The sequence below is a fragment of the Peromyscus leucopus genome, chromosome 12, assembly GCF_004664715.2.
Source record: "Peromyscus leucopus breed LL Stock chromosome 12, UCI_PerLeu_2.1, whole genome shotgun sequence".
Taxonomy (NCBI): Eukaryota; Metazoa; Chordata; class Mammalia; order Rodentia; family Cricetidae; genus Peromyscus; species Peromyscus leucopus.
This window is the reverse complement of record NC_051073.1, coordinates 63360777-63388411: the sequence shown is the minus strand read 5'-3', so window position 1 is coordinate 63388411 and position 27635 is coordinate 63360777. Positions and strand designations below refer to the sequence as shown.

The window sequence follows — 27635 nt, the reverse complement described above, 5'->3', positions numbered from 1 at the left end:
GTTCTAGGAAAATCCTTAGCTCTTTTCTGGCTTCCACAGGTACCAGGCATGCAGGCTTTCACATATACACACATACACAAGAAAGAAAGAAGTCTTTTTTGTTTGTTTTTCCTTTTTTTTTTTTTTTTTTTTTTTTTTTGAGACAGATTCTTCCTATGTAGCCCTGGCTGTCCTGGAACTTGCTGTGTAGACCAGGCTGGCCTTGAACTCATGGAGATCCACCTACCTCAGCCTCCCAAGTGCTGAGATTAAAGGTATGTGATACCATACCTAATCAAATCTTTTAAAATATATTAATTACTTTTTAAAGTTATTTAGGTGGTTCCAAAACTCTAGATTTTTTTTTTTCTGAACCCATTTCCTTGGCCATTCCAAGGCCAGGCTCAAGAGTTCTTCCTCCTCTAAGTTTTGCTTATCCTGTGTATGCAGACACACCCTTTTCCTCCCACAGCCCCAGCCCCTACCCTTCCAGGGTCAGACAATGAGCAACACAGCACTTGGAGCACTTGGAAAGGTCACAGAGCAGCCACCAATTTTCTGCAGGGATTTTGTTTTCATTTTCTGCCTATAAAGTTCAGTCTGGGTTCCATAACTATGGGCTTGCCATATCTAATTAGATGAAATTTGATTTGTTTTTATATGCGTGTGTTCTCTCAGATGTGTGCACATGTGCCTACATGCAAGGGCACATACATGTTTGCTTGTGCATGTGGAGGCCACACGTCAGCATCACGTGTCTCCTAAAATTGCTCTCTACCCTATTTTTTGAGACAGGGTCTCTTACTGAACCTTGAGGTCACCAGCTCACCAAGGCTGACTGACCAGTGAGCTCTAGGGATCTACCTGCCTCTGCACCCCCAGCTCTGGGGTTACAGACACGTGCTTGCATGCCTGGTGTTTACAGGGACGCCAGGATACAAACTCACATCCTCACATTTGTGCAGCAGGTAGCTTACTCACTGAAAGGACCTATCTCCCCAGCCTCCAGGAAATTTATTTATATATATATTATATTTATTTATATATATTATATATTTATTATATATATTATATATAAAGGTCACATTTCAAGACTGAGGACCGCTGGCCATAATGACACACGCCTTTAATTCTGGAGGCAGAAGTAAGCGGATCTCTGAGTTCAAGGCCAGCCTGGTCTACATAATGAGCTCCAGGCTAGCCAGGGCTACATAATGAGACCTTATCTCAAAGTGGGGGGCAGGTATTGGGGAGGTAGATCAGTGGCTAAAAGTGCAAGCGAGATACTCAAGTCTTAGAAGCTGAGTTCAGTTTCTAAAACTCTCGTAAAAAAAAAAAAAAAACTAATGGGATTACCTTCCTCTGTAATTCCGCCATGATGAAATGGGAGACAGAGACAAGACAACCAGCTAGAAGCTCATGGGTGGAGCAATGGGTGTTCGTAACTCCAGAGCTGGGGATGCAGAGGCTGGCAGATTCCTGGAGCACATTGGCTAGTCAGCCTAGCAGAATTCGTGACCTCCAGGTTCACCAAGAGATTCTGTCTCAGAAATTAAGGTGAGCCGGGCGGCGGCGGCGGCGGCGGCGGGGCGGCGGCGGCGGGGCGGCGGCGGCGGGCGGGGCGGCGGCGGCACACGCCTTTAATCCCAGCACTCAGGAGGCAGAGGCAGGTGGATCTCCGTAAATTTGAGGCCAGCATGGTTTACATAGTGAGCCCAGGCCAGTCAAGACTACATAGTGAGACTTTGTCTTTGAAAAAAGAGGGCGGGAGAGACAGCTGGTAGTTAGGAGCACTTTCTGCTCTTCCAGGGATCTCAAGTTCACTTTCCAGCATCCAAGTTGAGCAGCTCAGGGCCTCCTATGATTCTAGCGCCAGGGGCTCTGACGCTTTCTTCTGGCTTCTGAGGGCACTTGCACACGCACGGCATACACTCACACAGACACACACATACACATAAACAAAACTAAAATAACTCTTACTGGGCCTGGAGAGATGATGGCTCAGGGGTTAAGAGCGCTTGTTGCTCTTGCAAAGGACCCAGGTTTGATTCCCGGCACCCACATGGTGGTTCGCAACCATCCTTTCCTTCTGTTCCAGGAGATCTGATGCCCTCTTCTGACCTTCATGGGCACCAAGCATGTATGTGGCACACATGCATGTATTTGGGCAAAACACTCACACATAAAATAAAACAAATAAACCTAGCCAGGCGCTGGTGGCGCACACCTTTAATCCCAGCATTCAGGAGGCAGAGGCAGGCGGATCTCTGTGAGTTCGAAGCCAGCCTGGTCTACAGAGCAAGATCCAGAACAGGCACCAAAGCTACACAGAGAAAGCCTGTCTGGAGCTCCCCTCCCCTCAAAAAAACCAAATAAACCTAAAAAACTAAAATTAAAAAAAAAATGTTTTTGAGGAAAGATACCTGATATTGTCCTCTGGCCTCCACATATACAGACAAATGTGTGCACCCATACTTGCAAGCATATTCCCTCCCCCAGAGAGAGGAGAGAGAGAGAGAGAGAGAGAGAGAGAGAGAGAGGAGGAGAGGAGAGGAGAGGAGAGGAGAGGAGAGGAGAGGATACTTAAATGAATGGGTACTTAAAGAATTTTATTTAGTTCATAGTTTTGGAGGCTCAAAGATTACCAGCCACACCCACCAGCCCTTGGTGAAGGTGACTACACTGCATGACAAAGGACATCATGGCCAGGACAACGTGTGTGTGTGTGTGTGTGTGTGTGTGTGTGTGTGTGTGTGTGTGTGTGCAAAACTGTATCTTAAAATACTGCTCATGGAGGGAGGATGGGAAGGTAGTGAAATTGACAAGACCAGAGAAACTCAGAAATGTACAGTAGTCACGAGGTCTCTCTGCCGTCCTGCAGGGAGCTCCAGGCATTCGGCTCTTGGGAGCTTTTCATTGATGAAGCTGTTTTTAAATCAACCGTGCGTGCGTGGGGCTGGAGAGATGGCTCAGAGGTTAAGAGCACCGACTGCTCTTCCAGAGGTCCTGAGTTCAATTCCCAGCACCCACATGGTGGCTCACAACTATCTGTAATGAGATCTGGCTCCCTCTTCTGTATACATAATAAATCTTTAAATCAACTGCGCTCCTGTAAGTAACCTCAGTGATTACTGGTTTACCAAGCTAGATCTGGGTGGCATCGGTCCTTCGGTCTGCCATCAGCTCTACCTGGGGTGAAGTCGTGTCTGTTCACCTCTCCTCAGGAAGTCACATGACAGAGAGATTCTGGGACTGGGGAGGAGTCAGTCCTAGGCTTTTTATAATGACCTGCTAAATGGGGGGGGGTGTCTCATGAAGACTACATCAATCCCTTTGAAAGTCAGTCAGTGTCCCTGGGAACCCTCTCTTGAGACCTCCAGCACATCAACAGCCACAGCAAGTGACCCTCTGGGGGACAAAGCCCAGCAGCTTCCAAGCCAGGGCTGGGGTGTCTTAGACTCCAGCATGAGTGGTGGGGAGCCACAGCCTCCATCCCTCTGCCTCTGTGACATCACAATGAGACTTCTGCTCTCCTCTCCTGGGCTGTGGCTTCAGTTGCTATGGACAAATCATATTCTGGGAGTAGCTTATTCTTGTCCTGTGAGTATCAGAATCACGCCCTCTCCCTTCAGGCGCGCTTGTGTGTGTGTGTGTGTGTGTGTGTGTGTGTGTGTGTGTGTGTGATCCCCAAATCGGTTGTCTGCCTTAAGTAATCTCACCTTACTTTCTGGGACAGGGTCTCTCGCTGAACTCTGGAGCTTGCTGTTTGGTTGAACTGCCTGGCCAGTAAGACCCAGGATCCTCTTGTGGCTGCTAACACACCCTGCTTGTCCCTGGGACCTGAGGATCCAACTGAGCTCTTCATGCCGGCACAGCGCGCACTTGGCCAGTCCAACCGTCTCTTTCTAGGCGCTCGCCATGCCTTTCCCAAAAGAGGACATGGCACGTGTGAAGGAGCCACAGCAGATGCCCGTGGTCCCGCGGCCGTGGTTCCTCCCGAGTCTGTTCGCCGCCTTCAATGTGATGCTGCTCATCTTTCTGAGTGGCCTTTTCTTCGGGTTCCCGTAAGAGTCCCATGTCATCTGTTAGGTTTCTCATACGGAGACAGGGTGGAAAATAAAGACAGTACAGAGGCAGGGGGAGGCAGGACGGAGTCGTGGAAGGCCCAGGGAACAGCTGTCTAGTTGGAGGGCCATGTGCAGGCGCGGAGTTTTGGAGTTTTGGTGCATGGGGATGGGGTGGGGGGGTGAATGTGGCTGGTAATGCCGGTGACCTTCGGTGGGGCCTCTGTGAGCCTGTCGCTTGCCCGGATACTTAGAGCTGGCTTTAAGCTCTGTGAACCCTGACCCAGCTGGTCAGGGCCTGGGGAGCGGCTCTGGGCTGCTCAGGCTCAGGACTGAAAGTGACTCTGGTCTCAGTTGTAGGTGGCTGGCCCAGAACGGAGAGTGGGTCTTTCCCATGGTCACAGGCCCGCTCTTCATCCTCACCTTCTTCAGTCTCGTTTCCCTCAACTTCTCAGACCCTGGCATCTTACACCGAGGTGAGGACTCGGCCCCCTGGAAGGAGGAGGTGGCACCCCAAAGGATGGTGCCCCACCTCCAGCCTCGGGGCCTCTATACCCCACGGCAGTACCGTTCTGGCTCCAGTATTTCATTTCCTGAGCCACCAAGGCGTGGAGTTGGGGGTGGGGTGGGGGCAGGAGCCTGGAATTTTCCCAATTGCTTCAGAAGGGTGGGCTGTGTAGGCTGGGGAGAAGGAAGCCTGTAGGCTTGTCCAAACCATGCGGCTTTCCTTTGTCCCGCTACACACAAAACTCAAATGCCACTGTTTCAAAGGCAGAGTTCTTTACACCAGGCTAGCTGGAGCACGGCCCCCCCCCCCCAACATCTCTCCCTCTCTCTGATGGCCAGCTTGCTCCGTCAGGTCAGGGATTGCCTTACCCACCTTTTTTTTTGGGGGGGGGGTTTCGAGACAGGGTTTCTCTGTGTAGCTTTGCGCCTTTCCTGGAACTCACTCTGTAGCCCAGGCTGGCCTCGAACTCACAGAGATCCGCCTGGCTCTGCCTCCCGAGTGCTGGGATTAAAGGCGTGCGCCACCACCGCCCTGCTCGCCTTTACCCACCTCATCCCACATTGCCCTGTGCCCAGGGCTGCTGTGGGGCTGCCCAGGGCACGGTGCGGAAGGCTAACTGCCTAACCCTCTTCCACACCAGGCTCGGTCGATGAGGACCCCATGATGGTGTACGTGGTGAGCGTGAATCAAAGGGCCTTTCGCCTGCAATGGTGCCCCAAGTGCTGCTTCCATCGCCCACCCCGGACCTACCACTGCCCCTGGTGCAACATATGCGTGGAGGTGAGACCCCCTTGCTGCCTGCCTGAGTGCTAACCTGTCACCCAGACCTGGCCGGAACCTAAAGCCTCATCGTATGTGACCCGGCCGTGGGCGTGAGACTTTGAACGTGACTGGTGAGGGCCAAGGACGACGGCGCGCCCACCTGTTCCTGGTCCCTCACACAGGGCACCGCCTCTGTGCCTGCATCTGTCCAGGGAGGCTGGCACGTCAGCGTGGGCACTGGTGAAAGCCAGTGTGTGTGTGTGTGGGGGGGGGACAAGAGTAAGTGACCTCGAGGGCTGAGTTGTTTGGGGTGATGGAAGCTGGGCCAAAGGACGGATCCTGGAGGCCTGCTCCTCTCCCTGTCCCAGGACTTTGATCACCACTGCAAATGGGTCAATAATTGCATCGGTCACCGCAACTTCCGCCTCTTTATGGTGCTGGTCCTGTCCCTCTGCCTCTACTCGGGCGCCCTGCTCATCACCTGCCTGATATTCCTGATCCGTACAAGCCATCTGCCCTTCTCGGTGGACAAGATTATGGCGTATCTACACATGCCCAAGGACCCCCCGAGAGGAGCAGTCGGGGAGGGGTGGAGGCAGGTGAGAGATGAGCTCTCCGAGGGTGGAGCCGGTGATGGATGAAGCTAGCCGGAGAGGCTCAGTGTGGGCCGGTGAGCGTAAGGAAAACGGATGGAGTACAACAAAAACTAAGGAGCATTAAGAACCCACATAAGAAGGTCTAAAAGGGACAAGCAGGGCCACGGTGTGGTGCTCCGGAGAGGGTGGCGGGAGTAATGGTGGAGCGGGGAAGATGAGCTGGACCGGGCGTGGCTCCTTAGCTGCTCAGCGTCCTGGTGGCTGCACCCGCGGCGGGCTTCCTGATTCCGCTCGTCCTGCTGCTGCTGATCCAGGCCCTATCTGTGAGCACCGCGGAGCGCTCCTGCGAGAGCAAGGTATGTGGGGTGCAGCGTGGGCGCCGGATGTCTGGCTGTGGGCAGCATCTTGGGTCCTCTGGATCTGATCCTCCACTGCCATTGGCCCCGAGGGTAAGGACTTCAGGTCCACAGCAGCAGCCGCCGCAGCTCAGACCACAGCGCCACCTGCTGGAGCCCGGGGGTCGCTCTCCGGCCCGAGGCGCGGCCGCGGGCTGGCTGGGCTGCCTGCATTTGAGGACCAGCATAGGGATAAAGGCAGCATCCCCCACTTTCCCTGGACCACACCAAGAAAAGGCAGCCCTGGGCTGTGTAGTTGGGACCTAGAGAAGGAGCAAAGGGTTAGACAGGCCCGAAACGCCACTCTTTGTGCCCTAATGTGATCTTGAAGGATCGGGCGTCTCTAGCTTTGCAAAAAGACTAGGGATACAGAAAAATAGGGGAAAAAAAATTTTTTTTTTTGCATCTTCCAGTACTGGGGATTGAACCCAGGGCTGGAAAATGCTAGGCAAGTGCTCTACCACTCAGCTGTATCCCAAGCCCCGCCTTTTGGAAACAGTCTCGGGAAGGCCTTGAACTTTCAATCCCCCTGGCTCAGCCTCGTTGGCAGCTGGGGTTAATGGCATCAATATGGCTGAAAGCAGAATGTAACTAAGAGAGCGAGGAAGCTGCTCTAATTCAGGTAGACGGTGGCGCTGGCAATTGAGCAGACCCCCTCAGAGCGTGGGAGTTAGTCTTGATGCAGAGGAAACCCGGGAGTCACCGTAAGGGGATCTGAAAGTGGTATGTCATTACTCCAGAAGACTCTTTCGAGGCCTTTTGTAGTCGATTTGTCGTCCTGTTACATCCCGGACAATGGTTGGTTTGTTTGCCCCCATAGGGGTTTTTGTTGTTGTTGTTGTTGTTTTATCTTTGAGAAGTCCACATAAATGAAATCATTGTCTTTGGCGTCTGCCTTGGCTTGCTTAGCACAGCACACTTGAGATTCACCCACGCTGTTCTCGTCAGTTTATTCCTCTTTATCGCGGTGTAGCATCGCATTGACTTGTATGGATGGATACTCTACAGACTGCACATTCAGCAACTGAAGGACTTTTACATCCTTTCTAGTTTGGGGCAATTATAAAGTGAACTCAATCCGAACACTGGTATCCAGAACCTACGCTTTCCTAGTGTGTAAATCCTGGGTCATGAGGTAGCCGTGTGTTTAATTTTATACCAAATTAGCAGATTGCCTTCCAAAACACCATTTTGCATTCGTACAAGGACAGATGAGAATTCCTGTTTCTCTGCCTCCTCGCCAACACTTGACACTGTTGGAGGCTTGTTTAGTTTTTTTTGTTTTAGCCCATCAAGCAATTGTGTGGCAGCATCCGGTAGCTTTGATTTGTATTTTCCTCAAGAGAGTGATGCTAAGCAGTGTGTACCTTTGATGTAACGGATGCTCCAATATTTTGCCCATTTAAAAATTGGATTGTTTTCCTTTTGTGTCTTTTGAGTTCTTTATGTATTCTGGGTTCAGATATGTGTTTTTAAAAAAAATATTTTCTTGGGAGCTATAGCTCATTATTTCATTTTCTTTTCAGGTTCCAAATAGCAGAAGTTTTTCGCTGTGAAGTATTTGTGTGCATGTGCGTGAGTGTGTGCACACGTATGCATCCCTGATTCTCTCTATGTCTGAGAGGGCCCCTGTGGGCAAAGGAACATACTCAGATGGATTGGATGGGTCTTAAGACTTTATTAAGCTTCCTCTTCTCTCTCTCTCTCTCTCTCTCTCTCTCTCTCTCTCTCTCCCTCCCTCCCTCCATTTTTCAAGAAAGTGTTTCTTTGTGTAATCCTGGTTTTTCAAGAAAGAGTTTCTCTATAAAGAGTTTCTCTATGTAGTCCTGGCTATCCTGGAACTCACTCTGTCAACCAGGCTGGCCTCGAACTCACAGAGATCCGCCTGCCTCTGCCTCCTGAGTGCTGGGATTAGAGGCGTGTGCCACCACCGCCCGGCATATTAAGCATTTTCTATGTCATACAAATCAACCTTTTTCTATATTTCCTGTGAATCTAACTGAGTGTTTTCCATGTATCAAATCCTTCTAAACATTCTGTCAGAATCCCCAGCGGGACTACCTGTTTCTCTTCATGGCCTCAGCCACATTGAAGAAGCCGGACCTTTCCATAGCACGATGGTTCATGTAGCTTTTGGGCCATGGTGTCCTGAATGGAGTCCTGGTTTCTTCTGGAGTATTAAAGATTCCAGTCTTGATAACAGGAGCATGGGGCACAGGGCAGTTGGGAGCAGGCAGGACTGTGGCTGGACACTTTTCCTTGTGCCCAAGACTCTCTAAGCTGGGATAAGGCTTAGCCTGCAGGAGGTGGGGTCTCTGGATGAGTGGGAAGGGGCATGGAGCCCCTAGTCAAGAGTGTCCAGAGGACACTGGGAATGGTGGTGTACCCCTTTAACCACAACATGAAGGATCACTGCAAGGTTGAGGCTGGCCTGGGCAACAAAAGTAGGTTCTAGGTCATGCTGGGCTTCAGAGTGAGACTCTCTCAAGACAGACAGACAAACAAACCAAAAAGGAAGTGGCTTGAATGTTGAGTTTGACCTTTGCCTTATCATCACATCCGGGCCAGGCTTTCCTAGGCCATGTGATGCTGGCTGGGAAAATCTGATCCAAACCACTGCTGACCTTCCGGATGGTGAAATTCAATGAAGACCAACACCCAGAAGGCAAAGATGGGTGTTGGGAAGGCCAAGAAACAGTGGTTGGATGGTGGGACTGTCTGTGGAGGGGCCGGGTGGTTACGGGAGGGTCTGAGCACCTGTCTGGAAGGTCAGAGCAGGGTATGTGTGGCCACAGAGAGCAAGGTTGCTACAAAGAGGTGTACAGGGGATTGGGGGGGGGCGGTCCTGAGAAGGCAAGAGAGGAGAGCGGTGGGGGGGGGAACAGTGTCAACATCAGCCTCAGCAGAGCTGCTCAGAATGGGGGCGCTTGTCCGGGGAGTCCAGCTCACTCTCCGGCTTCCCTGCCCTCCTTTGCAAACTGGTGGCAGCTGGAGCTGAGTTGACAGGCTGAGAGGGCAGGGAGCTGCCGTGAGGGACTGGCCGGTTCTGACGTTTCCTCATCCCCACACCCTTCCAGTGCAGGAACCATCAAGAACATAACCCTTTCGACCAGGGCTTTGCCAGGAACTGGTATCTGACAATGTGTGCGCCACTGAGTCCTAAGTGAGTTGGGAAGAGAGATATCTGAGTAGCGGACCCCGGGGCTGGTGGACGAAGTGGCCCCTCACTCCTGATCTCAGATCTTGCACGGTTCAGGCCTTTCCTTTGGGGTCCCCCGACCCAGGACCATTGGGCCCTTCTGTGAGTTCTTGTGGATTGAGGGGAGCTGCAGCCAGAAAAGGCTAGCCTAGCTCCGGGCAGGGCTGGCCTCTGGGCTATGTCCCCAAACTGAGAGGGAGGATGGGGCCCTGGCTAAGAAGGGCATCGACCCCTTGCATCTGGCTTGTTTCTTTAGGTACATGTCTGAAGTCGTCTGTCTGCAAAGACCCGTGGGGACGGACTGGATCTATGAGAAGACACAGCCCTCACCACTGTGTCCTCCTGAACACTGTTCCCCAGGCCCCCCTGGCCCCTCTGATCCCGCTGATCCCCTGGGCGCCCCTGATCCCCCTGGACCCCAAACTCCTCCGAACACAGCAGGGAAGGGACCTCGAGGAAGTGGTAAAGCCGTCATAGTTCTCAAGGAGGTGAGAAGGCAGAGGCGCCTATGGGAAAGTCCCAAGGAGGTGGGGCTGGCCCTGAAGCTGGGGTGCTCAGAGCTTGGTGGAGACATGTGAAACCCGGAGGGACCTTGAATGAGGGTGTCACAGGCCTCCAGAACACTCTCAGATGCCCCCCAGAAACAGAGGAAAGACCACATCCCAACTTACTTTGGACCTGGGCCAGTCACTAGTTCTGGACCAGCGTCCTTGACTGTTAATGAGGACAGAGATTAGCCTACAGTGTATACTGTCTTGAAGAATAGTCCTTTAGGTTGATAAAATTTTCCACACGGCCCAATTTCATTGAAATACATGGAAGTGGAACTAAAGGATTATGATGGGGGTGGTCCCCACAGATCCCCTCCCAACACGTTGCCTTTGAGGAGCTAGTCTCCCCTTGGCTCCGTCAGTGAGGAGTTGGGGGCGGGCGTGGAGCATCGGGGTTGGCTGGGAGCTGGAGCTGGGGAGGCTGGAGGAAGCCTGCATGTTCCCACTCTGTGTTTAGATTGATGCCAGCCCACGGCTGTCCTTGCTGTCGGAGACGCCTAGGCGGGACTGGCCCCGACGCACACTGAGCCTGGACCACCTGAACCTGTACCTCCCCGCCTGAATCCTCGTGGTCCACTTGGGCCAAGCCCCTTTCGTTTCAATGGTGGGAGTATTGACATCTGCCAATCCTCATTAAATGTTAATTGTTGGTTTCTGATGAGGGTGTCAGGCGTGCTCAAGGGGACAAGGACCTCCAGGGATGAGTGAGCCAGGATCCCTGGAGACTCAAGCACGGAGTCTATCATTGCCTGGGTCCGTGACCTTGGGCAGGACACTACAGTTTCTCTCATTCTTACGAGGGTCGGACAGTATTGACTGCAGTCTTCCTGGTGAGAGCTGGCGATGGTGTGAGAGAAAACCGCCAGTCACGTCTGCACTGGGGAAGGACGCGGCCTCCGCCCTGCAGTACCTGTATCTGGCAGCAGAGGGCGCCCACTGCCCGGGAACGCACAAGTCTGGCTCGGCCCCTTGCGCTGCAGGTTGGGAGGCCATCAGACTAGGTGTGGGTACCCTTCCAGCGGCCACTCTTAAGAGATACGGAGGAATGGGGTGTGCTCACTCTTAATGCTGAGCCCGCATCTTTCCTGCAACCGCGTCTCATTTTTGATGTTACCCCCCCCCCATACTCCACCTGTCCCTGGTGTGATCCAAGGTCTAGGGAGTCTTCGGGTCCCTGGGGGTGCTTGGTGGAGCACATTTAAACTCTGGCTTTACCAGTGACCACGGTGCGGCCTTGTGTAGTACAGACCAGCTCACTAGCTCTTTAGACCATGAAGTCTAGTTTACTCCTCTCTCTCTCTCTCTCTCTCTCTCTCTCTCTCTCTCTCTCTCTCTCTCACACACACACACACACACACACACACACACACACACACACACACTCATCCCGAATCCCCAGCTCCCCCATCCCTCCTCACCTGTCCTTGGAGGCCCCAGACCCTTCCTTGTCAAATCTGTCAACTCTGCTCCTCTGCTTCTGGCCCTCTGGGCTGTGGGCTAGCTCATTTTCCAACCTCAGGAGCTTCTATGGCGCTTGGGGGCTTTCCTCCAGTTTCACCCTTGCTCAACCTAGAAGCCTTTGGGTTCTAGGTGGAATTCTGGATATTTGTCATTGGCATATCAAGAGTCAGGCCAGGCCAGGCCTGGTGTGGCATGGCTTTGATCCCGGTACTTGAGAGGCAGGAGGACCTCTGTGAGTTTGAGGCCAGCCTGGTCTACAGAGTGAGTTCCAGGACAGTCAGGACTATATAGACATTGCCTATAAATAAATAAATAAATAAATAAATAAATAAATAAATAAATAAATAAAAAAATAAAAATAAATAAATAAATAAATAAATAAATAAATAAATAAAATGAAAGTAAGTAAGTAAAGAAATAAATAAAAATGAATGAATGAATAATTTAAAAAAGATCAGGCCAGCTTGGCCCTTCCAGATTGTGCCAGGGACCACATTTTAGGCTATTACGGGGGCACGTTTAAATGCAGGGCCAGCGCAGTTCTACAGCTACATGGCAGCCAAGGACAGAAATAGTCCTTTGGCGCCACTGAGCCCGGATGTGTGTCTACACCTGGGTGTGCGTGTCCTGTGTGTGCAAAGGTGGACACCCCAGCTTGAAGAAAACGGCAAGAATGTGACAGTCAGGGGGCTCCTGCTTACTCTCTCCAAAGGAGAGCTCTCCAGGTGGTCTGGGCCTGGACCAGAGGAAGAGAGGATCTTGGGGCCAAGGCTGCAACTTCCTGGCTCGAGAGGGGTACCTGCCGAAGTCCCAGCTCCTCCGGGAGCTTTGGGGAGGCTACCTCCCTTCAGCCCTGCCTGGCTTGGGACTGTACTTGTTAGTTCCTAGTCTCAAGATACGCAGGAGGCTCATCCAGTCCCAGTGGCCTAAGAGGTGGTGTTCTCCCTGACTCCTAAGGCCTCAGTTACCCCACTAGACAAGGAGGCAGTTTTCTTCAGGTTCTCAAAAGAGGCCCTGACTCCTCCAAAGGCAGTAATGTCTTCCTCTGGGATGAGGATTCTAGGCTTCTGTTCTTCCCAGTTGAGGATTTCCACAGCTCTGAGAGGGACCTAGGCCACCCCAGCCCTGGACGTCCCTTCCCCTCAACCTCAGGCCACCCTCCCCGGGTCCTTCCCTCACGGAAGCCTTCGGTTACGCTGCCACCACCTTTCTGCAGAATTTGCCTCTGGTTCTCAGACGTGCCCACCCAGTCCTTGGCCAACAGATAAGCTGAGAGCTGTTATCAGAGCCCCGTTAGGGGGCCTGCTCTCCACAGCCCAGAAAGCCCTACCACCCTCGGAGGGAGGCCAAGTTGTAGCTGGAGCACCCTCTCTCTGCAGGATCCCAGCCAGCTCCTAGAGCCTGCGAGAGGTTTCCAAAAACATCTCCAAAGGGGTCCGCTTGGCCTTTTGGGATGCCGAGACTTGTAAGACACAGCAAAGCCGAGTGACTGACCACCCAAACTGTATGCCATGGTACATGCCACTTCCCTTTGCTCAGCCCAGCACTCCCCAGAGCCATTTACCTCATGAAGAGTCACTGGCTTTGACCTCCTAGAGGAGGACGGTGTGTGTGTGTGTGTGTGTGTGTGTGTGTGTGTGTGTGTGTGTGTGTATGTGTGTGTGTGTGAGAGAGAGAGAGAGAGAGAGAGAGAGAGAGAGAGAGAGAGAGACCCTTCATCCCACGGCCTACCACCAGTTTCAGTCATGGCTTGGGGGCTAGGGAGGGAAGCAGTTTAGTTAAGATAACCTAACGGCTGAGATGGCAGCGAGCCCGGTGACTCTCTGGTTCCCAGAAGGCCACTGCCATTTCCACTCTCGGCAGAGTCTGAGCAGGAGCTGCAGGGGACCTGGCTCTCCCCCCACCCCGACCCAGGCTCCACCGATAAGCCCAGGGCTGTGCATCACACACAGTCTGGGTCCCCGGGGAGCTGATAAGGAGGCTGCTGAAGCCCTTTCCATCCGGGGCCACCTGATAATGGTTCCTGCTGCCTCTGGTTCACCCCACCCTGCTCTGCCCTAACCACCCCACCCAAGTGGCTGAAGGTGGGGCAAGGCAGGATGAAGGGGCAGAGGGGACCATGCAGAGTGAGAGTCAGGGCCAGACTCCTCACACCTCACAGGGCACAGGGCACCTTGCTGGTTACCCTCCTGGGCACCTGGGTCAGGTGTCAGGCCCTTAGGAGACCTTTGTCTGGCCTTGAGTTTCTTTAGTTCTTTTTTTTGGGTCTCTTTTTTTTTTTTTTTTTTTTTTTTTTGGTATTTTTTGAGACAGGGTTTCTCTGTGTATCTTGGAGCCTTTCCTAGAACTCACTCTGTAGCCCAGGCTGGCCTCAAACTCAGAGATCCACCTGCCTCTGCCTCCCGAGTGCTGGGATTAAAGGCGTGCGCCACCACGGCCTGTGAATCCCTTTAGTTCTTAGGCAAGCCCTGGTTCCAGGTTCACCTCTACTGCTCACTGTCCTGTCCTGTGCCAAGAACCCAAGGCTATCCTAGTTTTAGAGATGAGGAACTCAACATTCAACAAACCCGTAGCTTCCCCCTACGGGGGTCATGCTAAGTGGGAGAGCCAAAAAACCCTCTCTGACCTTTCCCATGACACGTTCTTCAGTGTGAAGACAGCCTGGGCTTCTCTGTGAAAGGAGACCAGTGGTCACAAGTCACAGGCACTGACCAGGCAGAGCCAGGGGCTGCTCAGTCAATGGTGGTCACTCATGACTCGAGTGTGACCCAAGGCTGCAGGAAGACGGGGCTTTGTGTGGCCCGCTTGGGACTTCAAAATGCCAGTTACCATGGCAGCAGAGTCCACTGCTGCCCGGTTTAGATAATGGGATCCTTGGTGGCTGAGCAGTGATCCCTTGGGGGAAGAGAGCTGCTTTTGGAGAAGTTTGTTTTACAGAAAGACATCTCCAGGCCAGAGGGACTGGAGTGTAGACTTGGGGTGGAGGCCAAAGCTGGGACTCGCCTGCAGAGCAGTAGCATGGCCCCCAGGCCACGGCTGCACACTCCATTTAAGCAAACGGTTTGCGACCTGTGTTCAGCGGCGTGTGTTCATGGCACCCCAGGCTGAAGGAAGTCAACAGCTGCAGTTGTTCCCGGTTCCTGTTTCTCAGTGTCCCAGGCCATCTCCAGCCTCTCTTCCTGTCACCTGTCACGCTCCTCTCCAGGCCCCTGTCCTTCCCCTTCCCTCTGTCCTCTTTCCTGCTGTATCCTTTCATGGTGCCCTCCAGCTCACCATCCCTTTCCCTCCCCCCCCCCAGCCCCGCCTCCCGCCCGACTTTTCCTGGATGACAACTTCCAGGAACACGAAGGACTTTCAAGTAAAGATGTCTAAGTGTGATTCTTGGAAGCTGTGGGCTCTGGGTCCAGAGCGTGAGGGCTGGAGGCAGCGTTTGCACAGGGCGCCTTTGTCTGCGGCCTCCGCAGCCCGGCCAGGCACCCGCTCCTAACTGCCTTCTGATTGGGGTAGGTTTTGTTTTGCTGTGGAAATCAGAGACTCCAAACTGGGGGGACCCTATGGGGTATCTGGCCACCTCATTTCTCAGGGAGGAGGAAACCGAGGATGTGGGCACCAGGGAGGGCTTCCCCTGGAGGCACAGAGCTCATGAAAGGCCAGTCTCAGCTGCCTCCAGGTCTGCTGCGGGGCCCCTTTCCACACCCTGTGGTAAGAAAGCTGGGCCAGGTCCTGGTCCTGTAAACAGGAAGGGCCTAGAGACCTAGCCGCTTGGCATCAGCCAGCAGGACCCTAAGGATGACGACAGTAACTACAGTCACTTTGAATGCTTTCCTGTGTGCCAGGCCCTGGGCTAAATGCTCTGCTTGCATTGGCTCATTTAGCCCTCAAGGAAGGCACTCCTAGTACCTTTGTGGGTGTGACCCTGGACAGTCCCCAGACTCCTCCCGCCCCGACTTGGCATTCCTTTTAAAAATTTTAAGAGCTGGAGCTCACACCCAGACTTTTCATGTATTCAAGGCAAGTGTCCCGTCACTGAGGTACAGCTTTACATTTTGAGAGAAGGTCTCATCAGGTTACTCAGGCTGGTCTCGAACTCGGTCTGAAGCCCAGCCAGGCCTTGAACCTGTGGTCCTCCAAAGCAGATGGGATCACGAGGCCTATGCCACTGTGGCCCTCACACCTAGGATTCTGGCTCCATGAACAGGGGCTCTGGCCTGGGCTCAGCACTGCAGTGGCTGGCCCATTGAGAGCCTTTGCTGAACTTGAGTCATGCTCAAGCCCCTCCCCCTCTGTCCCCTAGCAAGCAAAGGAGAACAAGAAGTCAGTCGGGAAAGGTACTGAGGCCTCATAGAGAACTGAGCTGGGAATTTCCCCAGCCCACTCATTTCTAGATCTCTCTTCGAGAGCCATGAGCCAAAATGGAGAGACGCCCTCCACATGGCCTCATCCTGGTCCGGGCAGCAGATGCGGTGTAGACAGCAAGGGTGGGGCCACTGCCCCCTCAGTGTGCCCTGGAGAGCCCCCAGCCTCTCAAAGTCACCCTCTCCTTGTCTGCCCACAAGAGAGTGGAGCCCACGTCCGGCCTTGAATGCACTGTGGTATGTCGATGCATGGTGTGGACTGTCCTTGGTCAAGAACTAAGGTGGGGTGGTTGCCCAGGGGGGCAGTGGGAAGACCACCTCAGTCTACTTAGTCTAGGAACTCCGAGAAGGATTCCCCTACTCCACCCCTGGAGACTGAGTCCACAGTTTCACACAGGCTAGACAAAAGTACTGTCCCCTTTCCCGTTTTTATTGGCATTATAGACAGGCACTATCCTTGAACTTGCTCTTTAGCCCAGACTGAGCCTGAATTTGCAATCCTCCTGTCTCGGCCTCTCAAATAGCTGGGATTATAGATCTGGGTCACCAGCCCGGGTTCTCTTCTCTTCTGTTTCTGTCTGCTCTCTCTGGCTCTCTGCCCTTTTACACACTCTGGATTTAGATGACTTGGAAATAGCCGAGGCGGAGGGAGGGTAGGGCACCTCATTAACTCCTAGGCATTGAGCCCGGATCACCTTTCTGCGGTGACCTTCAGCGCCCTCTCCATTAGCCAAGTTATCTGTTTCTAGGGGAAGGAGCTAGGCTTGGTCTTGGGGGACAGGGGTGGGCCCCTTGGCTGCCAGCTGGCAGCACAGTCTGAAGCCCCCAAGCCCCTGCTGTGGGGGCCCTGGGGTGAAAGCCGTTGTAAGGCTGTGAGATCTGTCTGCGCCCAGTCCCCTTGGACTATCCGCAGGGACTTGGGCTGTTGGCCTGGCTCAGACGCGAGGTTCTGGCTGCCTTGGGCACAGTCCAGAGCAAAGAGGAAAGTGGCCTTTTCCAAAGCAGAGTCCAGAAGGAGGCACACAGGGGCTCTTTGCTCTGGACCTGGAGCCTTTCAGGTCTGTTTTCTTTAAATATCCTGCTGCAGGAAAAGGGAAGCCCAAATCCAGACATTCCTGAAACATCCAGGTGCCTTGAAAGGAGCAATTTGTTTGATTTTCATCCCACCCTGTTTCTGCTCAGTGGGGTTTCGGGGACCTTCCCCCTGGAGTTTGGTTGGAAGTCCCACACCCTTCCAGCCCCACCCCTACAGCCGCCGCACAGAAGCGACCTGAGACCTTAATGGAGTTTGCTTTTTCTCCTTGGGTCTGTTTTTGTTTTCTTTTGCTGTGTGGAGATCAAACTCTTGGCCACGCGCATGCTAAGCACACAATGGCCACTGAGCTGCATCCCCGGCCCAGGCTTTGTTTGGTTTGGTTTGAGGTCACTTTTCTTTGATCCCCAGCTGTAATGGCACCGTTGACCACACCCTTTTCCTGAGAAGTCCTTCCCCTGACCTCCGGGGTCAGGCACACTGTGGCTTCTCCTGACTCTTTCCTCACCACCCACCATCGACCCTGAGGTCCCATCAAGGGCGGGCCTGGCCCCCAGCGTCTTCGCCGATTCCCTGGCCTTCAGCCTGGCGGCCTCTCCAGTGCGCGGGGCTTTGTGTCTTCATCGTCCATGTTGGAATGAACCTGGTAGCTGGTGCTCAAGACGAACCGATGCTCAAGGCTAGCCCAGAGTCTAATCGCGGGGCAGGAAGAGCCACCAGGAAAGAGGGGCCCTAGTCAGTATGGGAAAGAGAAAAGCCCACGAAGTGTGACCCAAAGCTGGCCCTGGCCAGGAGGGAAACAGCAATCTTTCGGCAGCTTCATCTGTCCCCTCTGACCCTTGCTACAGGTTAGGACCTGATGGGGAAAGGGAGAAGAGGCCTTTGGAGCGGGGAGGCCATTCAGGACCTTATTGCTGGGAAGGGAGAAGGATTGGTGGGTAAAGGTGCTCAGTGTGCAAGTCCGGGTTCCACTCCTAGAACCCACATGTGTGTGTGGAGGGGGGGGGTCGGAGGGAACAGTCAAACTGGAATCCCAGCACTCCTGAGGTGAGAATAACTCTGACGGACGCCGTCGAGCCAGCTACGTGGAGCAGGCGGCAAAGTGGCAGGAACAGGAGAGACCTTGACTCAACTCCTCAAAGGTGTCCTGTGGCCGCCACACACACGTGCTGTGTGGCGTGTGTTCCGGCCCACGCACATACCACACGCACACTGAACAGTGACAAGAGAATCTTGGTGTTTGGCTCAAGAAGAGCCGTTTAAAAAAAAAAAAAAAAAAAAAAAAGAGCCCGGAGCCTGAACTGGGTTTGGGAAGAAGAGTCAGCTCACTCACACACTCACTAGTCAGATGTCGAGTATCCACGGTGTGTGCAGGAGGCAACTACAGTGTGAGGTGAACTTTTCAAAAGGAGGCATTCATTTATAGCACCGTTAAACGCTGTTTTGAAACGGCAGCTGTAGAGGCCGCAGAGACACAGACGGCTCATGGGCTGAGAGCACTGGCCGCACTTGCCCAGGACCTGAGTTTGGTCCCCAGCACCCACAGGGTGGCTCCCGGCCATCTGGAACTCCAGGTCCAAGAGATCAGATGCCTGATTCTGACCTCTGTGGGCACCAGGCACACTGTGGTACACAGACATACACACAGACACTCATACACATAAAAAAACAAATCCTGTAAGTAAAAACAATTTCATGTGTATTATTTTTAAGAGACCGGAAGCAAATTAATCAAATATGTCGACTGAGTGGGAGTTTCCTAAGTAGGGGGATTCTAGCTGTGGGTGGGGTGTCAGGATTCTTGATGTCCAAGCCAGCTCTCCCTCTGCCTTGTTGGGCGACTAAGAAAAGCTTTCCCCTTCCATGCATGGAACCAGGCACTCTCCAACTCAGACGCTACTTGAGAATAATCAGGACCCGGTGCTTAGGGGCAGTTTTTATGGTACAGCTGCTGCTGCCCTCCCCTGGGCAAGCCCAGCCAGCCAAACCCAGCCAGGCAAGGCCTCAACCCAGCCTGGGCCTCTCTCCTAACCCGGGAGGAAGCAGCCCCCACAACCCCTACCCCCCAGCTGTGGGCTCTGAACTCAAATTAGCATTCCACCTCTTTTCTCTGCCTGGGTATGAATCATCATGAAAAGCCGCCTACACCGTCAGCGGCAGCCCCGGAACAAAGAGGCTTCGGGCAGAGCGTTGCCTGGACAGCCACCCCAGCCCCCAGGCTTCGTAGGGAGAGGAGAGGACCAAACAGGAGTGTACAGTGGCAGGACACGATGCGACGTGTGTCACAGGTCCCGTCTTATACCAGGTCCCCACAGCTCCCCGGGCGGTGACAATGTCGCCTGTGTCACGGGGAGGTGGTGCAAGCGAGGCTCAGTCCTCACTGGGATACTGGCTCAGGGCGGGAGGGGTTCTCCCTAGGCCTGAGGATGATCGCCAGCTGCCAGTCACAGCTACGTCTCCTCCCCATCCCCGCCCACACCACCTCAGCTTAGTCTGTGGTCGCAGGAGTTTAGACCCATTTCTGAGTGAGTCCGGGGGAAATCGGAGTCTCCTTCCTCTTTGCGCTCAGGCCTCGGCGCTATCAGGCCCCCATGCCTGAGAAGCCCCGCAGATCCAGAACCTTCCGGGACCTCTCCATGGGGGCTGTAACTCCGGTTCTTTGGTGAACAGGCTAGGACATAAACCACACTGGTGTCCCCTGTCCACCGCCCGCCACCTGCTCGGTTTCCTCTCACAGTGTTCCTCCTTGGTCAGCCGATTCCACCCCTTGCCCTCAGCCTGCTCCTCACTTCTGCCCCCTTTATTTTTTTTTCTTAAATCCTAAAGCAGAAGAAATCATGTTCACTCTCCCGTCTGACTTCAGCTTGTCGGGCACAGGCAAGATAAACAAATCGTTGTTGTTGTCGTTGGTCTTTCAAGACAGTCTGGGGGCGGAGCCAGGCTGCCAGTGCACACTGCTGCCCGTGCACACTGCCGCCCGTGCACACTGCCGCCCGTGCACACTGCCGCCCGTGCACACTGCTGCCCTGTGCACACTGCCGCCCGTGCACACTGCCGCCCGTGCACACTGCCGCCCGTGCACACTGCCGTCCGTGCACACTGCTGCCCGTGCACACTGCCGCCCGTGCACACTGCCGCCCGTGCACACTGCCGCCCGTGCACACTGCCGCCCGTGCACACTGCCGCCCGTGCACACTGCCGCCCGTGCACACTGCCATCCGTGCACACTGCCACCCGTGCACACTGCCGTCTGTGCACACTGCCGCCTGTGCACACTGTCGCCTGTGCACACTGCCATCTGTGCACACTGCCGTCCGTGCACACTGCCATCTGTGCACACTGCCATCTGTGCACACTGCTGTCTGTGCACACTGCCGTCTGTGCACACTGCCATCTGTGCACACTGCTGTCTGTGCACACTGCCGTCCGTGCACACTGCCGTCTGTGCACACTGCCGTCCGTGCACACTGCCGCCTGTGCACACTGCTGTCTGTGCACACTGCCGTCTGTGCACACTGCCGTCCGTGCACACTGCCGCCTGTGCACACTGCCATCTGTGCACACTGCCATCTGTGCACACTGCCGTCTGTGCACACTGCCGCCCGTGCACACTGCCGTCCGTGCACACTGCTGCCCGTGCACACTGCTGCCCGTGCACACTGCTGTCTGTGCACACTGCCGCCTGTGCACACTGCCATCTGTGCACACTGCCGTCCGTGCACACTGCCATCTGAGCACACTGCCGCCCGTGCACACTGCCGCCTGTGCACACTGCCGTCTGTGCACACTGCCGTCCGTGCACACTGCTGCCCATGCACACTGCCATCTGTGCACACTGCCGCCCATGCACACTGCACACTGCTGCCCATGCACACAGCTTCTGCTGCCCCTGCACACTGCCGCCCGTGCACACTGCACACTGCTGCCCTGCACACAGCTTCGTGTGCACAGTGCACTCTGCTTTGTGGGCACACTGCTCTGGGGGCCTGGGCAGGAAAGCAGATCCACTCTCACTTTCTCACCCGACATTCGCTTTCCCTTCGTTAGGTCTCAGGTACAGGCTGGCAGGAGAGGCGTGCCACCAGAAGTGGCACCAAGAAGTGACATCTTAACCCCCTAGCATGAGTTAAAGTCTCACTTCGCATTAGACCCTTGTCCATTTGTCTGTCGGGCTCTAAGGCCTGGGTTGCCCTGATCCTGGGTCTCCAGGGTGGCTTGCAGCATTCCCAGGACAGGGGTGTCTCCAAGGCCTACAGCTTCCGCAGGAGGTCGTCCCAGCTGGTCCCGAGGGCCTTCCAAAGCACGTGGGACAACCTGGTGGGTCCCCCGGACCTCGTGTTTTAATTGTTGAGTGTTTATTTGAGTGGAGGTTAAACATGAATGTTGATAGTTCAAAGAAGCTTGACCTGACCTTGAGGTGAAACATTCGGAGACTTTTTTTTTTTTTGAGAGAGAGAGAGAGAGAGAGAGAGACAGAGAGACAGAGAGAGAGAGAGAGAACAAGTGTGCATATAAAGGCCAGAGGTGATTTTTTTCTTCTGCTCTCCACCTGATGCACTTACTTATTTTTGAGACAGTCTCTCACTGATCCCAGAGCTTGCTGTTTGGGCTAGACTGACTTGGCCAGCAGGGCCACCTGGAACCCCTCCATCTCTGCCCTCCCCCGTTGCTGGGGTTATAGACACATGCCACTGTGCCCAGCTTCTGGGGATCCAAACTTAGGTCCTCATGCCCATGTGGCAAGCACTTTTCCCACTGAATCACCTACCAAGACCAGAACAAAAGTTTGTTGTTGATGAATTGTTTAAAAGTGGCAAGAGAAGTGGCCATGCTCATCAGATTGCATATGGACTATGCTCTCCCCAACACACACACACACACACACACACACACACACACACACACACGAGACAGGGTTTCTCTGTGTAACCCCTGCTGTCTTGGAACTCACTCTGTAGACCAGGCTGGCCTCGAACTCACAGAGATCTCCTGCCTCTGCCTCCTAAGTGCTGGGATTAAAGGCGTGCGCCACCATCACCCCGCTCTGGCTTGGACTATGTTCCTCAACAAAGTAATTTTTTTTCTCTGTAAAGTGAGCACCCAGGCAGGTGGTGTTGTACATGATGTCCTGGTATAAGAACCGCAGCAGAAACTTGAGTGACTGTGTTTGGGAGACTGCTCCCTCCCACTGTTCACAACAGCCCCTTCAGGCAGGTGTTATGTCTCAGGAAACCAGAAAGGGGCCCAGAGAGGTGAGCTGAGCTACCTAAAGTCACTGTCTTCACTGCTGGCAGTGACCTGGTTGGGATGATGGGTCTAGAGAAAAATGTCCGTCACCCAGCCGCCAGTCCCCGGCCCAGCAGGTCAGCCCTCCTCTCTGAGGTGAGCTCTGCAGAGACTAAGGATGTCCTCCAACTTGCTGACTGACCTTTGACTGGCTGACCCGAGCCCATGCTAGGGCAGATAGCAACCTGGGAATGAGGCAGGGGCGTGGCGAAAAGAAGGACCAGAAAGAAATGGAGAAACGGGCAAAGACCTGCAGGCCATGTAGCTCTAGCATACGTCAGAAGAACTGAACTCACTCCCACCGGCCAGTACGGGTCTCCAAGGCAACGCTGACACCCAGTCTGCTGACAGGTAAGAATCTGAGTCAAAGGAAAGCGACGTGACGTGACGTGACGTGACGAGGGCATCACACATAGCCCCCAGCACCATGAATGATGGAGGCCCGAGCACACCTTCCTGCTGGAGCAGACTGCCTTCTGATCCCGCTTTCCAGGGGCCTCTTTTGAGTCCCTCGGGGGTGTCTTTCTCACCTCGGGAGAGCTTGCCACGGACCCATTCCTCTGCCTTTGCTCTTCTATCGCTCACCGGGTTTAATGGCGGCTTCCGGGCTGGCCTTGGGAGGTAAACACTGGTTCAACGAGAACTAGCAAGGGTCAATATTGGAATCGGGGGATCAGGAGTTCAAGGCCAGACTCAGCTACATTGGAAGTTGAAGGCCTGCCTAGGCTATGTGAGACCCTGTCTTACACTCCCCCAAGAGAGAACTAACACACAGGTAGTGAACGAGCTCTATGCTCCGTGTGGACTATGTATGCAAACACAGAGGGGTGAGAGAAAAACATAACTCCTCACCGCACCCCAACAGTCCCGTTGTGCCAGGTCGGGCAGAGAAATCAGCCCTGCTAGACACACAGGAGAGAGGCTCAGGGAAGCAAGGGTGAATCCAGAGGAAGGCACTTAGGACGACCATCCAGACCAAGATGAGGCCAAGCTAAAGACTGGCTTGGCTGTGGGGGACAAGAGGAAGGCTGATAAGGAAACAGTGTGGTCTGCTCTCTGCCAGCCAAGTAGCCACAGGAGAGGTGACCAGGGTAATTCACTGCGGAGGTTGGGGGTTCTGCAGGCTGGCGAGGGCAGGAGGCAGAGCACAGAGGACTCTTGGGGTTAGTCAGGGGTGAGAGACGAGTTCTGATACCTGTTAAGAGGACACCCCCCCCCAAAAAAAAAGTCCTGTTCCAGGAACTGTATTCCAGAGATTAGTCTACTCTTTTTATTACCTTAAAAATGAAAACAAAACTAAGCAATGCTTTTTTTAAGTCTCCTCTCCTCCCCTTTTATTTTTTAGGTTTTTGAGACAGTGTTTCCAGGCTGGCCTCAAACTCATAGAGATCCTCCTGCCTCTGCCTCCTTAGTGCTGGGATTAAAGGCGTGCTCCATTACTGCCTGGCCTGCTTTTATATTTCTTATCACAAAAGGTCAACGTTTTAGATTTTTTTTTTTTTTTAAGCTAAGATCTTGTGGTGTTGCCCAGACTGGTCTCAAGCTCCCGGGTTCAAAGGATCCTCCTGCCTCAGCTTCCTGAGTAGCTGGGACTACAGAGGAATATTTCATTGCCCAGCTAAGCTTTGGAAAAATTTTAGAGTGTCAAAAACACAAAGAGGGACATTAAAATACATTATAATCTTGTAACCAGAATTGGGCCCTGTGAATATTTTAGAAGCACCCCCCCCTTTCATTCACCCTTCTCCCCTAGTTTGGCTTTATTGAGACAGGATCTTCCTATGTTGCCTAGGCTGGCCTCCGGGTCATGATCCTCCTGCCTCAGTGCCAAGTCCTGGGATTGCAAGCCCATGCCACTACCTTAGGCTGTTGTTCTTCTTCCCATAAACACGCACAGTTCCTGAACATTGTCATCGACTTCCACAACATTTTAGCCGCTTTACTGTGCTTTTTCTACGTGCCTGCGCAGTACACATTGGAAGTGTGCATGGGGCTGGCCTCCCTAGGCCAAGTCCTCCTGACCGAGCATGAGGGCGGGGTGGCACATCCCTGTGACCCCAGTGCTGGAGGACAGAGACAAGTGGATCTGGGGCTCCCTAGCCAGCTACTCAAGCCAAAATGGTGAGCTCAGGTTCAGTGTTGAGACACTACCTTAAATAATAAGTCGGAGGGCCAGTGAGATGGCTGGGAGGTAAAGGTATTTGCCTTGAGAACCTGGCAATTTAGTGGGTCATAGTGGCGCATGCCTTTAATTCCAGCACTCGGGAGGCAGAGGCAGATGAATCTCTGAGTTTGAGGCCAGCCTGGTCTACAGAGCAAGTTCCAGGATAGTCAGGGCTACACAGAGAAACCCTGTCTTGAAAAACCAAAAATAAATAAATAAATAAATAAATAAATAAATAAATAAATAAAGCAAGCAAGAAAAGAAAAAGGAAAACGTGATAACTTAGGCTCAATTCTCATAACCCACATAAGGGAAGACCGAGAGAACTGTCCACACAGGAATTGTCCTCTGACCGCCAGGCGTGACTGTGGGGGTGCCACCCTGCATATTTATGTCATGCACACACGCACAGTACTTTTTAAAAAGAGAAACAAATAAGGTGGAGAAGAGGTTGAAGAACACACCCTGACTTCAGTATCTGATCTCTGTAGACGTCCACCATACACACGTGCACCCACACAGTAATGAAAAAAATACACTTAGGGAAGGTGGTCCAATTCTAGTTGGGAACAATAGTCCTTAGAGTTAATGGGCAACCAAAACAGGAACAATATTTCAGGTTGGGGTTTCTGTTTGTAGTTAAAGAATAAGTCCCTGCTTGTCCTGTGTTAAATCTTTGCAAGTTAAGGCTTCTATTTGTAATTAAGAATAAGTTCCTGTTCCCTTTTTCTTCATTTTTTTTTTTTTTTTTTTAATTTTTGGTTTGCCTCTGCCTCCTGAGTGCTGGGATTAAAGATGTGTACCACCACCACCCGGTGTTTCTGTTTCTTAGATCTGATGTAAAGCACAAAACATGTTTTTCAACTACACTAACCGTGCGACTCCATTCACACGATGTATTTATATCCTGACCCCTGTTCCTTCCCTTTCATTGTATCTTCCTAACACGCTGTACCAGCCAACTCCCTCACCCCTGTGAACACCTTATCTCTCCTGTAAAAGGGACCTCAAGAGGCTGGCAGGGGCTGCTCTCTCAAATCCCGACTTAGAGGGAGACAGCCCGCTGGCCAGTCCAGGGCGCACCCCAAAACACAGCCTGTTTAACTGGACAATCGTGGATTTGATCATTTCCCCTCATGATTCTCAGGTTTAACACTCTGGCCTCTGTATGTGAGCATGGGGGTGCTGTCCTCCATAATGCATATCATGAACACATGCACAGTATTTTTTTTTGGGGGGGGGGTTTCGAGACAGGGTTTCTCTGTGTAGTTTTGGTACCTGTCCTGGATCTCGCTCTGTAGACCAGGCTGTCCTCGAACTCACAGAAATCCATCTGGCTCTGCCTCCCGAGCGCTGGGATTAAAGGTGTTGCCGCCGCCTCCGCCCGGCCAGTATTTTTAAAGAAAAACAAATAAGAGGGAGCAGAGGTTGAAGAAGATGCCCTGACTTCATCCACCATACACACGTGCACACATGCCTACACCCTGCACACAGAAAAAATACATTAAAAAAAAAAAAGATTGTCCAATTTGAGTTTTCAAATGAATTTTGGCATTCCATGAACATTCCTGTGAAACCACCTCTACAATCAAGAGAGCAGATCTGCCACCTGCAAGCCTTTCTTCAAAGCCCCTTTGGCCTGCTTGGCCTCCCCGGAGCCTCTCCCAGTGACTTATGGCCAGGATTCCAGGCCAGGAGAGCAGGCATCCAGCCAAGGCTTGCCTAAGCTCTGTCTCCTGGCCAGAGAGTGCTTCAAGGGCCACGAAAGACATCCCCCAGGAGGTATCTCAGGCCCTCTGTACCTTCCACTCGATTTTGCTATGAGCCTTTATCTGCAGAAGAGGAGGAAGAGGAGGAGGAGGAGGAGGAGGAGGAGGAGGAGGAGGAGGAGGAGGAGGACCAAAGCCTGTTTAAGAGGAAAGAGAATCTTGTGTTCATAAAAGGACACCATAAACACAACAAAAAGCATGTATAAGGAAAAATGTGACACTCGTGCAAAGCCTAGAACCAGCGCGGGAATTACAGTTCTCAATATATAAAGGATGCCTAGAAATAAGAAAAAGTGAGGAAGACGTAAGCGGGTGTCTCGTGTAAATGAAATAGGCATTCAGGAAACACGTAGGAGCGCCTCACTTCTTTAGAAAGTGCAGTGGATGCCACCCCTCACATTGGCAGAAATAAAAGGAAAGTGTAAACCCGTATTCAGGCGAATGTGGGGCAGAGAGGACACAGCCTGCCGCAGCTGTGGGCTCCTTCCCTGGGGAGAGCCCCCAAGTTACCCTGCCAAGCTGGTACTGCTCTGGCTGCTGCTGACCACTTAGGACTGGTGTTTGCCCCTTGACCCCAGAGGCACTCCAGCTCCTGCGGTACACTGAGGCAAGGGACCGGACAACACCTTTCCCCACGAAAACAAAGAACTGTCAGCAACCCTGGCAGAGGCAGCGGACCAGCCTGGAGTACGCAGGCATGAATAATTTAAAAAAAACAAAAAACCCTGTAACCAAGCCATGTGACTTTTCAAGGTCAAATGGCTAAGTTGTGGTGTATCCTAATGAGATCTGGCACAGAAAAGCAATCGCCTCAGCCAATTTCACTTACAAGCCAATTTCAAGGGGCAGAGCAGTGTTGAACGAGGTATGACAATGCATTATAACAGTGCCTTACCCATTGACTGCTCACCCAACAGTGCTGGAGGCTGAGAGCCAAGAGCAAGGTTCACAGGGCCAGCGGAGTCTCCTAGGAAGGCCCCGGGGAGGGTGTGACTTCTAGGCTTCCCAAGCTTCTCCCTGTCCACATTTCCCACTTCGGTAAGGACTCCAGTCATCCTGGATTAGGACCCATCCTAATGACCTTATTTCAACTTGTGTACCTCTGCAAAGACCCTTTCTCCAAATAAGGTCACCTTCTGAAGTACTGGGGTTAGGACTCTGAATACACCTGTTTGGAGGGACACAGTTCCGTCCATAACAATAAAACAGCAGCATTCATGTGCCTTGGCAACACTAATAAAATGTTCAGAGATCCATAGATGTGAGTTTATTAAAGTGTAAGGGAAGGATAAAGGCTAAGCTTGGCTGAGGTGGGGAATGTGACCGGGGCTTAACATGCCTTGAGAGACTTTCTCGGTTTTTTTCTTTTTTTTTTTTAGCTTGGGATCCAACTGCAGGGCTAAGCCCACACTCTACCACTGTGCTACACTCCAGCCTTATTCTTCTGTTTTTGGGACAGGCAATGGGTTTGTTTTAATACTCTTTATGATATGTGTGTTATTTTTGTGTGCAG

General features: G+C 52.9%; 1 protein-coding gene across 1 annotated transcript; it reads left to right on the top strand.

Moving 5' to 3' along the window:
• Nucleotides 1-3122: 3122 nt before the first annotated feature.
• Zdhhc19 (zinc finger DHHC-type palmitoyltransferase 19) lies at nucleotides 3123-10712 on the top strand. Its single transcript, XM_037209792.1, has 9 exons — nucleotides 3123-3579; nucleotides 3716-4043; nucleotides 4398-4519; nucleotides 5192-5331; nucleotides 5682-5854; nucleotides 6160-6265; nucleotides 9382-9467; nucleotides 9760-9991; nucleotides 10512-10712. The coding sequence occupies exons 2-9, from the start codon at nucleotides 3898-3900 to the stop codon at nucleotides 10614-10616; spliced, it is 1110 nt and encodes a 369-aa protein (XP_037065687.1). The 5' UTR covers nucleotides 3123-3579; nucleotides 3716-3897; the 3' UTR covers nucleotides 10617-10712.
• The last annotated feature ends 16923 nt before the right edge of the window (nucleotides 10713-27635 follow it).